Here is a 12,669-nt window from a genome sequence, read left to right as displayed (position 1 = left end):
TAGATCCTGACGTACAGCCTACATTAGAATCTAATCAAGAGACTTACAAAGATGAATGATATTGTGGATTTATAGGTCGTCTGTTTAGATATTTCTTACTCTTTGCACCCTGTGAAGAACTTACTCACGGATTTTGTGGGAATTACTGTGATCACTGCCATGCATATGCGCAGCAGTCCATCAAAGGACTCCATCCGTTTTGAGACGAATCTGTAGAGGGCTCTGTGCCGAGGTAAGTGGACACCTACCTTGAAGACCAATCTCCTATTTTTAAATGATTCTGTCTTGGGAGAAGGATATAACAAATTCTACTGAAAGTCCATCTATCTCACAGCTTCGGCTTGGAGACTACACCCAAGGGTACATCATCTTTGCTTCTCTCCTTGAGTACTCGTCTCAAGATCTTCCCACTCGCACTCTTCGGTATCTCTTGGATGAACACAATGCCACCTCTTAATCGCTTGTGGTTCGCTACTTTCTTGTCCATCCAGTCCACTATAGCCCTAGCTTCGGTCTCTCCAGCACCAGCGTGGCTAGCTTGCGAGGCCACGATATACGCCCTGGGAACTTCTGTGTGCTGTTGCTCGTCGTTGACCCCAATAACCGCTGCATCATCTACAAGTTCGCTCTCCATAAGCTTCCCCTCGAGTTCAGCGGGTGGTACTTGGAAGCCTTTGTATTTGATCAACTCTTTGACTCGATCAGTGATGTAGAAATTATGCTGTTCGTCCTGAAAGCCGATGTCACCCGTTTTGAAGAATCCATCCGATGTGATAGCCTCTTTGGTCGCCGACTCGTTCTTCCAATATCCTTTGAAGATGTTGGGGCCGCTGAGCCAGAGTTCGCCTGCTTCGCCGGGCCCGAGTTCTTTGCCATCGGCTGAGATATACTTTGCTTGCATGTTTGGAAACATCTTTCCTACGCTTCCTACAGAACTGTACCACTCATCCCATGGCTTTGGCTGGGTGTTAGCGGTTTACTCTTCTCCGATACAAAGACAAACCTACCTGGGTATGCGTCATTGGACTCGTTTCACTCAGACCATAAGCTTGGTTGATCTTAAGCTTCAGCCTTTTGTGCACAGCATCGACCAACTCTTTGGTCAGTGGAGCCGCGCCGCTCGTTATCATCTTGACTGACGAGAGGTCGTACTTTTCTACCATCTTATCTCTAGATAAGCGCACAATGACTGGAGGTGCAACGTAAATGAACGTGATTTTGTGCTCTTGTATCGTTCGCAGAAAGGTTTCCATGTCAAAAGCAGGCATTACTACAAGCTCGATACCGCGATGTAGTGTTTGGTGCACCAAGCCGGTAAGACCTATCTTTGTTAGATTCTACTTCGGAAAGCACTTGCAACATACCGTATATGTGGAAGAACGGGAGTACTCCGAGAAACTTGTCGTTTGCTGACGAATACCAGTTTCCGACTGCTCCCTGTGCCAGGAGTAAATCTGCGACGATATTGCGATGGCTAAGCATAACACCCTTTGGTAGTCCCGTGGTTCCAGAACTGTAAGCAAGGAATGCCAAATCTTCGGGGTCTGCCCTCCTCCTGCGATAGCGCAGTGCACCTGATGTTTTTCGGATGCTCGTCCAATGCTTACATCGATGTGTCTCATCCTTCTCAGTACCCAACAAGACTACTCTGTCACTTGGAATTCCAACCTTCTCTGCAGCCTTCAACGCGGTATTCAAGAAGGCCTTGGTCGTGACAAGTGCCTTGGCTCCAGAGTTCTCCAATTGGTAAGCCAGCTCATCTTTGGAGTACCCTGGGTTGGCAGGCGTGACGATGCCACCTGCAAAGAACGTTCCATAGATGACGGGCGGTATGTCGACATCGTTGGGTGCGTATAATGCGAGGACGTCGTTTTTCTGCCAGTCCCAGAGATTTCTCAGGCCTTCACCAAACAATGTCGCATGGCTCTTTACATCAGCAAATGTGTATCGTTGGTCAGAGTCGATAGCGCGATATATCACTTTGTCGTCGGAGAAGTCGCGGTCTTTGCGATCGAACATCAGACCCCAGAGGTCGACACTCGGGATCTTTACATCCGGAAATGGCGACTTGGTAGGCATCTTGGACTCGAAAGCAGAAAGGAGTGAAAGGCACACGGTTACGTCTGCAAGACAGTCTTTAGACAGCTATAGGATTTTGCATATAGCGATGTAGAGTAAATATGCATATTAGTCTATGGGCGAACTAGAGATGCATGGAGACGTTTGGTTGTGGGGAACCTCGGCTTTGAGCCTCATGACGTCGTCTACCCTTTGGCCCTATTGCCGATTCGCATTGCAACATCTATACTGCCTCTGGCGATATCCAGCTCCCTCAATGGAGACTGGAGCGGTTCTAGGCAACAATGTTTTTACAGCGCCATTGTGTAGTTGTAGCACTCGGAAGCCATGGAGCTGTGATCTCTTAACTTATTGACCTTGCAGTCCGTTACAAGAGTGAGCAACTCATATCTTACGTTCCAACCACGCATTCGGTTCTGGGATTCTCAAGATACGTGGAATGTAGACTGAAGCCTCTGGAAAATTTGTCGGGACTGCCAGGCAAACTCTTTGAGTCAGCTTATGCAAGATATCAGATAGTCAAAGGACATGACCATCTTCATCGGTGCTAAAAAGTAAAAGACAAAGGTTTGCTGCACCTATCTACGAGCAACAACCAGCTCTTTCTAGGGCAATCGGTTGCTTCAGTTCATCTTTGGTCTAAGAACGTCATGAGAACGGTTTTGCGATGACAAACGCACTGCTTTCTCCGGAAGCAAGCAAGCGCCTGATAGCACAAAGTGCACCGAACGGCTTACATGTTTAATTCGATGCATTTAGAGTATGCGAGAAACCGAGAAGCAATATGTCCGTTAAGGTTCAGGTCTGGACCATAGTTGCGCGGCTAGGCCTGGAGGGACAGACTGGGTGAACTAGTGATACAAGTACGGGTGTGTGTTGGTGTTACGACTTTAGCTAGATCGACGATGAGATCTGACGATGTAACAGTGCACATGGATAAGGGTCCAGACTATGGCAGTTTGACAGTGTTTGCTAGGATCCCACATCCGCAGCGACTCAAGACCGGCCCTGTATTTGAATTGACGACTGTGATGCCGAGTTCTTGAGTGTTTGAATAAAGAAGCCATGCGGAGTCAATAGTGGACAGACAGAAGCCGCGGCTAAGGAACCCGTTCCCGCAGAAGGCGCACGGCCTCCAGAATGGTGGGGGGGAGGCACAACGACCGAACGACTCCACAGACCCACACGCAGCCCTCCATCACAGTCCAACCAACCATCAGGGTGTTTGCCTGGAAGCTGGCCGTCCGCACGACTCTCAGAAAAAGGAAGAGAAAATACTCAACTACGGAAATAATCATCGTGTAGACGCCAACCGTGAGTTCACGACAGGTTCAGCTACATCCAAGGCTTACCGACACGCTCCCGATCGGTCTTGCAACCTCAACCTCCGTCAACCAACCCAGACTGCTGGGACGTCGCTCAGGCTCGCGGTGGGTGCTTCTGGATTGCGATTGGCTGGCTGGGTGCCGTGCCGTGGGGAGACTTGTACCGTCGACGACCCATACAGCGTCATCGTTGAGGCGTGGACGGAAGAAGGGCAATTTCTCTGCAGCGTGATATCTGCACCACTTGGCCGTTCAGCTGGCAGGGAAGCCGGCCTTAAGCAAGTGTCACCGGTAGCTACTTCTCATACACAGGATGGGTAAGTGGGCCCCTCTTATATACGCATCCGTAACTTCCCCTCCCTGGCGGCCTTTCAACGCTTTTGCCATCTCCCGCGCCATCACGGTTCTGCTTCCTCTTACAACTTGACACCTTGCCTGCTGACTTCTGCCTACCAGACTCTGCAGGAGACAACTATCGTCCAAGCGACCGAGTAAGTACCCAAGTCCCTTTATCTCCGTTTCCTGCCTCCAGGCACAGGTCAGGCGGATAGCGAGGCTGCCGCATTGCGCAGCGCAGTAGGCGGGAGCGGCGATCACGACATTGATGATGCCTACCTCTGAGCCTTCCCAAGGTAGTCGTCACCTCTCAATCCATCGCCCATCGCTGTCACGTGACCGTCACGTGACTGTCGCTTTTGGCAACTGCCGCCGGGCGGCCTGTCGTTGACCAAGCTCCGAGCTGCCAGCCCTCACCTGCTCGCGCAACCTCTCCTCAACCCCATCAACCACGCGAGCCCGCAACTGCTCGCCATCGCCTAACCTCTAACAACCTCACTCCCGCCTCGACACATTGCGTCAATTTTGCAATCATGTCGTACGAAACTGACAACTATGAGCAGCGCGACCGCTCACCTCGTCGACGATCTCGCTCACCGCGACGCTCCAGACGCTCTTACTCCCCCCGTAGCCGCTCGCGCAGCCGAGAGGACTATCGTCGCACTGAACGCCGCTCGCGGTCCCCCAACAGTGGTGCGCAAGGCGCTGGAGGTTATCAATCTTACGGTGCTGGTCGAGGAGCTTCATCGCGACCGGTCGAAAACAAGGAAATGATGCAGAGTATTAGGGATTCTTCGCAACAAGACCGCCGTGTCTACGTCGGCAATCTGTCCTACGATGTCAAGTGGCACCACCTGAAGGACTTCATGCGCCAAGGTACGGGATGTGTCGCGCCGCGTCAAGAGCTGGACTAATGCGGAAATAGCTGGAGAGGTCCTCTTTGCAGACGTATTACTGCTGCCGAACGGAATGTCAAAGGTAATGGATGATGGCTTGTCTTGATCGTGAGAAGGATGGAGGTTGACTGGCTTTTGCTTGGGTGTAGGGCTGTGGCATCGTGGAATATGCCACCCGGGAGCAGGCGCAGAACGCTGTTGCATCGCTCAGCAACCAAAACCTTATGGGCCGACTCGTATACGTTCGCGAAGACCGAGAGGCCGAGCCTCGATTCAGCGCCCCCGGCGGCGGCGGACGCGGAGACTTTGGCGGCGGAATGGGCGGACGCGGCGGCTATGGAGGAGGCTTTGGCGGCCCAGCTGCTGGAGGCGGTGCCGGACGACAGGTCTACGTCGCCAATGTTTGTACCCCTTTTATACTCCCGATGCTTACGTCGACAGCCTGTACTGACCCTACCATCTAGCTTCCCTATAACGTAGGATGGCAGGACCTCAAGGACCTCTTCCGCCAGGCCGCTAACAACGGTCAAGTGCTTCGTGCTGACGTCCATATTGCACCTGATGGCCGCCCCAAGGGTTCCGGTATTGTCGCTTTTGAGACACCCGAGGATGCCCGTAACGCCATTACTCAGTTCAATGGCTACGATTGGCAGGGCCGAAACCTAGAGGTTCGTGAGGATCGCTTTGCTGGCGCTCCTGGCGGCTTTGGTGGTCGTGGCGGATTCGGCGCCCGTGGTGGATTTGGTGGTGGCTTCGGTGGTCGTGGAGGATTTGGCGGCCGTGGCGGTTTTGGCGGTGGCTTCGGAGGTCGTGGAGGCTACGGCGGTGGCGGCTTTGGCGGCGGTGGTCCTGGTGGCCCTGCCTTTGACCCCAACGCTGCTCCCCCCGCGCCAAACCCATTCACGGACTACGCTACTGCAGGCGGAGAGCCCAGCAACACCATTTACGTCCGCAACCTACCCTGGTCAACCAGCAACGAGGACCTCGTCGAGCTCTTCACTACAATTGGCAAGGTCGAACGTGCTGAGATCCAGTACGAGCCCAATGGTCGCTCCCGGGGAACCGGTGTCGTCGAGTTTGCCCAAGCTGCAGATGCCGAGACCTCTATTGGTAAGCTCATTGACGCTCATTGCTTTTTACTTACTGACATATATGTAGCTAAATTCACTGGATACCAGTACGGTGGTAGGCCTCTTGGCTTGGCCTATGTCAAGTACACCAATGTGGGTAACGGCGATGCTATGGAGGGTACCGAGCATACTGGTGGATTGACCCAGGATCAGATTATGTAATAGGATCAGTCTTGTGCGGTATTTCTTCAAAGCGCAAGCATCAGAGGTTCGATGCACACGAATTCCTATCTGCTCTTGTTAGGAGCATCGTCATGTTAGGAACTACGTTTCTCTCAAGTCTCACATGTACACACATGACGGAGCTTTGAAGGGATTATGCTACCTGGTCTTGGTCATGGGCATGTTTTTGTAGCGGACCAAAATTTCCTTATTTCTCAAAAAGGCTCGGTGTCGAAATGGAATAGTCACCTAATGGTTTCATAGCCCTGGCCTTCAGCAATCACAATTTGTCACTATGCACTCATTTTCTTGAATCTGGCAGCAGTGAGCCAAGCCATTTGTTATTGCTGTAGCATCTTCATCATCCACTCGTAAACAGCCCACTGAACGGCATTAACCACGAACGCCCGTATACTACATATCCCAAGGCCGCGGAAGAAAACGCCTGCGCCTTCTGTCCGGTAGGCCTGTCTGGCGATCTCGACAGAGCTCAAACGCGTCCTGGGTGTTTCTGCTCCTAACAGCGAGCTCTGTTCACCGTGTTGTACGGATGCATGTAGTACCTGCGTTTGTACCCTAGTCTTGATAACATCCAGCGGAAATATGGATGCCCATGTTATCACTCCAGCCAGACCTCCACACAGCAGCACCTTCATAGCCGTTTCCCTATCTGAATCGTCTGGTGAGCTCCAGGCTTGTTTCGAGAGTTCGTAAGACCAGAAACTAAGTGATTGGTCAGTCAATGTTCTTTGTCGTTGTTCGATCGCAATAACAGGTAAATACTGACTAGAACCCATATCCCACTGCATCTCTCACACTAGTAATTCCGCCCCCATAGTACAAGCCCCTGATGCCTTCCGCCTTCCACACATCTCTCGCTACACTCCATGACGTCGTTGTCGCGCTCGTGGCAACTTGTGCACGGCACTTGACGAGTTCAGTGGGTGCGCTGACTACGAAGGATGCGAGGCCGCCTGTTGCACCTGCTAAAAAGACTTTGGAGAAGTTTTGAGGAGAGGCAGGAGGGTCGTTAAGGAGCGAGAGAGTGCGATTGTATGTCATGAATAAAAGGGCGTTGAGCGCGCCGTAAGTCAGAATGGGTGCTGTTGCGCCTATACTGGACAAGTCAAGTCAGCCTAGCGATCTTGGGATTGTTTGCTTGATATTTTCACTCACCTCTTACGAGTGTCCCGGCATTTTCAAATTGTCCCTTGTACCCCTGTGATGCTGTCACCGCACATGTCGCCGTTGTAGCTTCGACATTTTGCGCCGATTTACCAGCTTGCAGACGCGTCTTTATCAGGTCAAGAGGGTTGCCAATAATTATGCCTGCTGCGCCGGATACGTAGCCCGCCCAAAAATCCGCCGACATGGTTTTCTTCAAAGGGGTGTGAAGGAGACAGATTGGAGGGGTACTTGGGGAAGGGTTGCTGGAGAGATGCGGGTTGTGGGGCACGAGGTTTGGATGCCGAGGCATATCGTAAGAGAGATTGCCATAGTAAACAGATGCCTTGAAGATGTTCACATAGCGTATAATTGGCGATTGTTCTGATGGTTACCAACTTCGTAATTGACGTCTCGCATGTGGCGGGTATCCAGGAACACACTTTACCTAGGCATCTCAATTCATTGTTATGCATGTTGATGGTCAACGAACTAGCTTGGATTCGAGGCTGATTTGGGTCCGGGTTCCATCGAGGGTACTTGTAGTGTAATTCTGGAAACATAGATCTGAGTACCCTGCATCGTAGACTGCATAGATCATGTTTACTTTATTGGCGATCCATCCAGTTTCTCACGGGACGCTTGACGTCGTTCGTGCGCTTGACAGCACCAACAAATAAGCAACAAATGAAGAGCACCGTGACATCCTGCTGTCTTTCCGATGATTTAAACTCGATGTACAGGCTGGTTTGCGGCACGATCTAGATTGGTGTGCAGGAAGCTCAATAAGCTGCACTCGGTTTGTATGTGTCATTCGTGGTGGCGTTGGCATGTCGACCCGAATGATTCATGAGCACTGACCTTCTGAGGCTGAGACACAAGTGACTACGTGCCGATCACCCTCACCCCGCCGCCACCCAGAGCTCAATTACTTACCTCTACCCTCGCGCCGCTCTCATTGTTCACTCACTACTTATTCCTTCCTCTTCACTCGTGTCTGGAGCCCTCGGTCCAGCCTGGCGACACTCCTGTCTTTAACCTGTCGCGATAGACCATGAGCGTGCGATCGAGGCCATTGTTTCGAGATCGGTTACACGGTATGTTTGGCATTTATTACAATACAGAAGGCGCGCCCGTACTTGGATCGTCGAGGTTCTATCAGGCTGTACCATACGCTGTGCGGGTGGTAGCCTTGAGCACCCCAACCATGGTTCGTCGTCCACATAACTAATAACGGCCCAGTGTCATCTACACAATAGCACCCAAGTCCATACAACGAACACGCACGAAAGCCAAATCCCATTCTACTTGCCGAAAACAATCAAATGCCTTCACAACCGCCCGACTCCGGCTGGGACTTCAGCTCCGTAATCAACTTGATAGACTCGGGAGCCCAAGACGTTAGCAGCCCAACGCTTCGACCTGCGGCGCCACCCAAAGCTTCTGGGCTTAAAGATGGAGGAATACGCCTAGGAAGCTTCTCCAAGCTATTCGAAAGCTTAGGCTTTGCCGATACCGACGCCGCGCCGCTGCCGCCGCTCGATCCTGAGTCTGAACTGAGCAACTCTGATGAGGCGTTACTACCGTCCCCCACTCTAGAGTCCACTAAGACGCCTGCCAAACATATCGAGAGTCCAGACGAGGAGCCGATAGAGAATACGGGTTTGACCAAGACCCAACGGAAGAAGGCTCGCAGACGCGCCGAGAAGGAACTTGAAGAAGAGCGAAATCGTCAACAGGCTGTTCAAGACACCTTGGCTCAGCTTGCAGAGGAGCGCGAGCAAAGACAGCAACAAGCACAACAAGCGTTATTGCGGAAGCAATTGAACGACACTACCGACATTAATACCAAGGTCGTTGATGTGCCCGAAACGCCATCCAAGACCTCCCGAACACACTCGCGATCCAACGTGGGCGCTAAGATCAGGCCTGCGACTCCTACCCCGGTAGCAGCACAGGATACATCTGAAGCCCCTCAAACGCAACAAAAGCAGCCCAGGACCCCCAAATCCCGCCCCAGCATACTCAAGCGGCCTTCTGCGGCACAGCCAGCAACCCCTCAACCCCTTCAACAAGTGCCGATCGTCGTTCCTTCCACTGCACCCGCACCTGCCCAGATCCAATACAAGCCATTTGGCACACCTGCACCGAGCCAGGACACTTTGGCCGAGGCTCAACAACTGCCCCGTGCCATCACACCAGTACACCATGGTCTTGTTCCCCGCACTGTTCGACCTGTCACTCTGCCACGAACTTGCTCCCAACCTGCTGTTGCTCAACAGCCACCCACTACCCCAACACCAAATGCTGCCTCACTCAGTGGACGGCGACCACCGCTCGCGATTAGATCGCAAGTAGAGCGTCACTACCATCTGTTTAACAAGTTGTTGAACACTTTTCCCGAAGATCGAAAGTGGCTAGTGTCGCCTATGCAACTTCTCAGTGAGCGAGAGTCGGCGCGTGGATTGCATGTCTTTGTTGACGCCTCGAACATTATGATAGGGCTGAAAGATATGCTCCGAAACCACGGATTGCGACATGATGCGTACGATATGTCTTTCGATAGTCTTGCGCTTCTGATGGAGCGTCGCCGGCCTGTCGCAAAGCGTTTCTTTGCTGGATCACACCGTGAAGCCAATCCACTGCCACATGTGGCCAAGTTGGTGGAGACATCCAAGGCCGTCGGTTACGACAGCATCATGCAAGAGCAGGTACTCATTGTACGCGAAGACTCGGACAAGAAGAAATTCTTCAACGATGTCAAGAAGATGGGCTGGCATAAGGCTACTCAAATGCGTGCTGAGAGCGGCAGCGACTCTGAAACGGGTCCGCCGGCTCCCAAGACACCTTCAGCCCCGAAATGGGTTGAGCAGGGTGTTGACGAGATTCTTCACTTGAAGATGTGTCAGAGCATCATTGATACCGAAGTGCCGAGCACCATGGTTCTCGCGACTGGGGATGGGGCTGTTGCAGAGATGTCGGACGGCTTTCTTGCCCACGTTGAACGGGCCCTGAAGAAAGGCTGGAAGGTGGAGTTGATCAGCTGGGGACAGCAGATCAACAGTGGATACCGGAAGCGCCAGTTCAGGTCCAAGTGGGCGGAACAGTTCACGATTATCGAACTCGATGAGTTCTTGGAGGACCTTATCGACACACCCTAGGATAGTGATGAACATACGTGATCTGATGTTTTGATGGAGGATGCGTTTTGTGGATGTTAGCACGCGACACGATATACGAACGAGCATGGCGTTTGCATGTCGGTTTGACTGGGTTTTCTTCTCAAACGGTCGTGGACAGCTTCGGCTTGATTTGTAGAGCGAGTTTTGTATTGCATCTTTTTGTGAAAGTATCGGCGTTTTCATCATGGAGCATTCTCAGCGCGTCTGATGGATATAGAAGTTCAGATTTTGTTTAATTGTATACAGAGTGGATTTTGTGAAAGAGGGCATTTTCCGTTTATTGGACGATTACAGACAACTTCACAGCGCGTCCTGGCCAAAGGGTACAAAACGGTACAAACGGCATTGCTCCGCGCAATGCGGTACCTGAACACTATCCTTACATGGTTCTTTAATGGAGTCTCCTCCGTGCCTCCCTATTGATTCTTCCGAGACTTCCGAGATCAGCATTGCAGTATTCATGGCGATCAGCGACAACCTAAGCTCGCGTGCCGAACGGCAGCGAGACGGCAAGAAAGCGATGTGCAAGGGGAAGGAAAATTACCCGACTCCCGCCTTTGCAGGGCGCGACAGGTTATGTGCGCTCGGGCCTTGAGCGGGTCCGAGACCGCATGCGAGAGGTGAAGCGGGAAAAGAAGAAATCAAAAGACTGGATACGTTGAATACGAGCCTACGGGGTTCTGCGCGACATTTTGGCGCATGTTGTGCCTCGCGTGCAAGAACGTTCTTGGATTCTTTTTAGTGAAACACTCGTTGACGCCGTGTTGTGTTCTTCCGCATCAAACGGGCGGAGAGACTGCGGGCGGGCGGTTTGTTTCGCACATTGTTGTTGTTGGGGCAAACCGAGTCAATGCACGGGCATGGCATGTTATGGCATTGTCAGTGTTAAAAGGGGATGATGTACATGGCATTGTTGGAGAAGGGACGTGGAGAGTCAGACAAAGGCAGGAGGGAAATTGCGATGGTCGCGATCTCGACTCTTCTTTTGTGACTTGGCCTTGAAATGGAACGTTTTCTGTCTAATCGAATTTTATTGGATTGAGTTTTCTTTGACTCGCTAAAAGGTTTTTTCTTGACCGCTGACTAGCTTGTGGAAGGCGAATGTCGTGAAGGGTTGGCATGGAGGTTGTGTTCGTCCGAGCCTCTGCCCTGCTTAGGTCCGAGATGGCGAGATGCATCGGCGATTGGGCAGCGGGCGGATCGGACAGGAAAAAAGAAATTGCGCATGGCATGAGCAGAGGGCCGTTTCGAGGCGTGCGGGTGGAACCATGGCAATGGAAAAAAGGGCCCTAGGACTTTGCATGTATGTGAAGCCAAGAGGGTGAAGGGTAGCACGGCTTGCGGATCTTACGAGATGCCGAGGGCGCCTATTCAGACGACGCCGCGAGGGTACGGCAGAGTACAGTCAGCGGTGGCTTTTTCGCGCAGGTCAAGGTGGAGGGGTATGATTGGTAAGTAGCGTGCAAGAGGTGAGAAAGTTTAGCAATGCAGTGGAGCCCGGGGCGGACAGGTGGTGAAGGTGCAGCGCATGTTTCGTGTTCCTTTGAGGCTGGGGGTGGTGGCCTTGTGAGACGATGATGACTGCGACAGCGCAGCGAGGCTTACCAGCAGATGCCCGTATCTCGTAAAGTAAACAAGACGACAGGGATGTGCAGGTCGATGGTCGTCGATTGGGTCCAGTTCCTTCACGATGTGCTTGACGGCACGATGCCGTCACCTGTATGTTGATGTCATGACAGGCTCACCAAGCGTCTAACGCACCGCCGCATTGCGCTGGCGCCAGTCCAGCAGCAGTTTTGCAGAGACGGGCCCTGTAGGCGATGACAAAGCCATGCGTGACAGAAGACCGAGAAGCGTGATAGCGATGAGTGCTGCAAGGGTCACATGCATGCAGATACAGCCCTGGAGTAGGCTGCCTGCCTGTCGCATGTCAGCAACCATGGTCGAGGTGAAGGGTCGTGTCTTCACGGCCACGATGCCATGTGTGTATGCATCACAGAGTTCAACCACGGCTACGCAGACTGCTTGGCTCGGCCGTGACGGGCAGCGGGTCGAAACATTGATGCGAATCCTGGCGCAAAGACACAGCGTCGTCGCGTTGTAAACGAAATTGAGAGCACTTGGGCCCTAACCAGCTCCGTCGTAGCCGCTCACGTCGCGGACCTAATTTGACCCCCCCGGCACTGTGCAAGCCTCAGCCATCCGGAGCTTCCACTAAGTTACGGCTGCCTTTCATAATCCTTAGTCCGCCCTCTTCCGCTTTCCTTATCCTCTTGTTCGCCAGCCCACCGTCTTGCGCAGCTCCAAAAGACAAGACAAGACCCGACGACTCTCCCCGCCTTTGGTTGCCTGTCTGTTGTTGCCCTGTAACTGCGCCACAGACCATCACCCCCCC

General features: G+C 52.5%; 6 protein-coding genes across 6 annotated transcripts; 2 read left to right on the top strand and 4 right to left on the bottom strand.

The window, feature by feature from the left end:
* Window positions 1–328: 328 nt before the first annotated feature.
* Window positions 329–2,079, bottom strand: GT037_008576 (acetyl-synthetase-like protein; the record flags this gene model as incomplete). Its single annotated transcript, XM_038933623.1, has 3 exons — window positions 329–961; window positions 1,008–1,321; window positions 1,365–2,079. 3 exons carry the CDS (start codon window positions 2,077–2,079, stop codon window positions 329–331), a joined length of 1,662 nt encoding a protein of 553 aa, XP_038783588.1.
* A 2,194-nt stretch (window positions 2,080–4,273) lies between these two features.
* GT037_008575 (uncharacterized protein) lies at window positions 4,274–5,928 on the top strand (the record flags this gene model as incomplete). Its single annotated transcript, XM_038933622.1, has 5 exons — window positions 4,274–4,616; window positions 4,666–4,718; window positions 4,786–5,037; window positions 5,101–5,746; window positions 5,795–5,928. 5 exons carry the CDS (start codon window positions 4,274–4,276, stop codon window positions 5,926–5,928), a joined length of 1,428 nt encoding a protein of 475 aa, XP_038783587.1.
* Window positions 5,929–6,269: 341 nt separating this feature from the next.
* Window positions 6,270–7,300, bottom strand: GT037_008574 (solute carrier family 25 protein; the record flags this gene model as incomplete). The annotated part of the gene is made up of 3 exons (XM_038933621.1): window positions 6,270–6,651; window positions 6,716–7,040; window positions 7,105–7,300. The coding sequence occupies 3 exons, from the start codon at window positions 7,298–7,300 to the stop codon at window positions 6,270–6,272; spliced, it is 903 nt and encodes a 300-aa protein (XP_038783586.1).
* Window positions 7,301–8,417: 1,117 nt separating this feature from the next.
* GT037_008573 (uncharacterized protein) lies at window positions 8,418–10,253 on the top strand (the record flags this gene model as incomplete). Its single annotated transcript, XM_038933620.1, has 1 exon — window positions 8,418–10,253. One exon carries the CDS (start codon window positions 8,418–8,420, stop codon window positions 10,251–10,253), a length of 1,836 nt encoding a protein of 611 aa, XP_038783585.1.
* A 1,773-nt stretch (window positions 10,254–12,026) lies between these two features.
* On the bottom strand, window positions 12,027–12,215 carry GT037_008572 (uncharacterized protein; the record flags this gene model as incomplete). The annotated part of the gene is made up of 1 exon (XM_038933619.1): window positions 12,027–12,215. The coding sequence occupies one exon, from the start codon at window positions 12,213–12,215 to the stop codon at window positions 12,027–12,029; it is 189 nt and encodes a 62-aa protein (XP_038783584.1).
* Window positions 12,216–12,468: 253 nt separating this feature from the next.
* On the bottom strand, window positions 12,469–12,660 carry GT037_008571 (uncharacterized protein; the record flags this gene model as incomplete). The annotated part of the gene is made up of 1 exon (XM_038933618.1): window positions 12,469–12,660. One exon carries the CDS (start codon window positions 12,658–12,660, stop codon window positions 12,469–12,471), a length of 192 nt encoding a protein of 63 aa, XP_038783583.1.
* Between the last annotated feature and the right edge of the window lie 9 nt (window positions 12,661–12,669).

Source organism: Alternaria burnsii (assembly GCF_013036055.1).
Source record: "Alternaria burnsii strain CBS107.38 chromosome Unknown 744, whole genome shotgun sequence".
Lineage (NCBI taxonomy): Eukaryota > Fungi > Ascomycota > Dothideomycetes > Pleosporales > Pleosporaceae > Alternaria > Alternaria burnsii.
The sequence above is the reverse complement of the archived record's forward strand: the minus strand, read 5'-3'. Positions and strand labels throughout refer to the sequence as shown.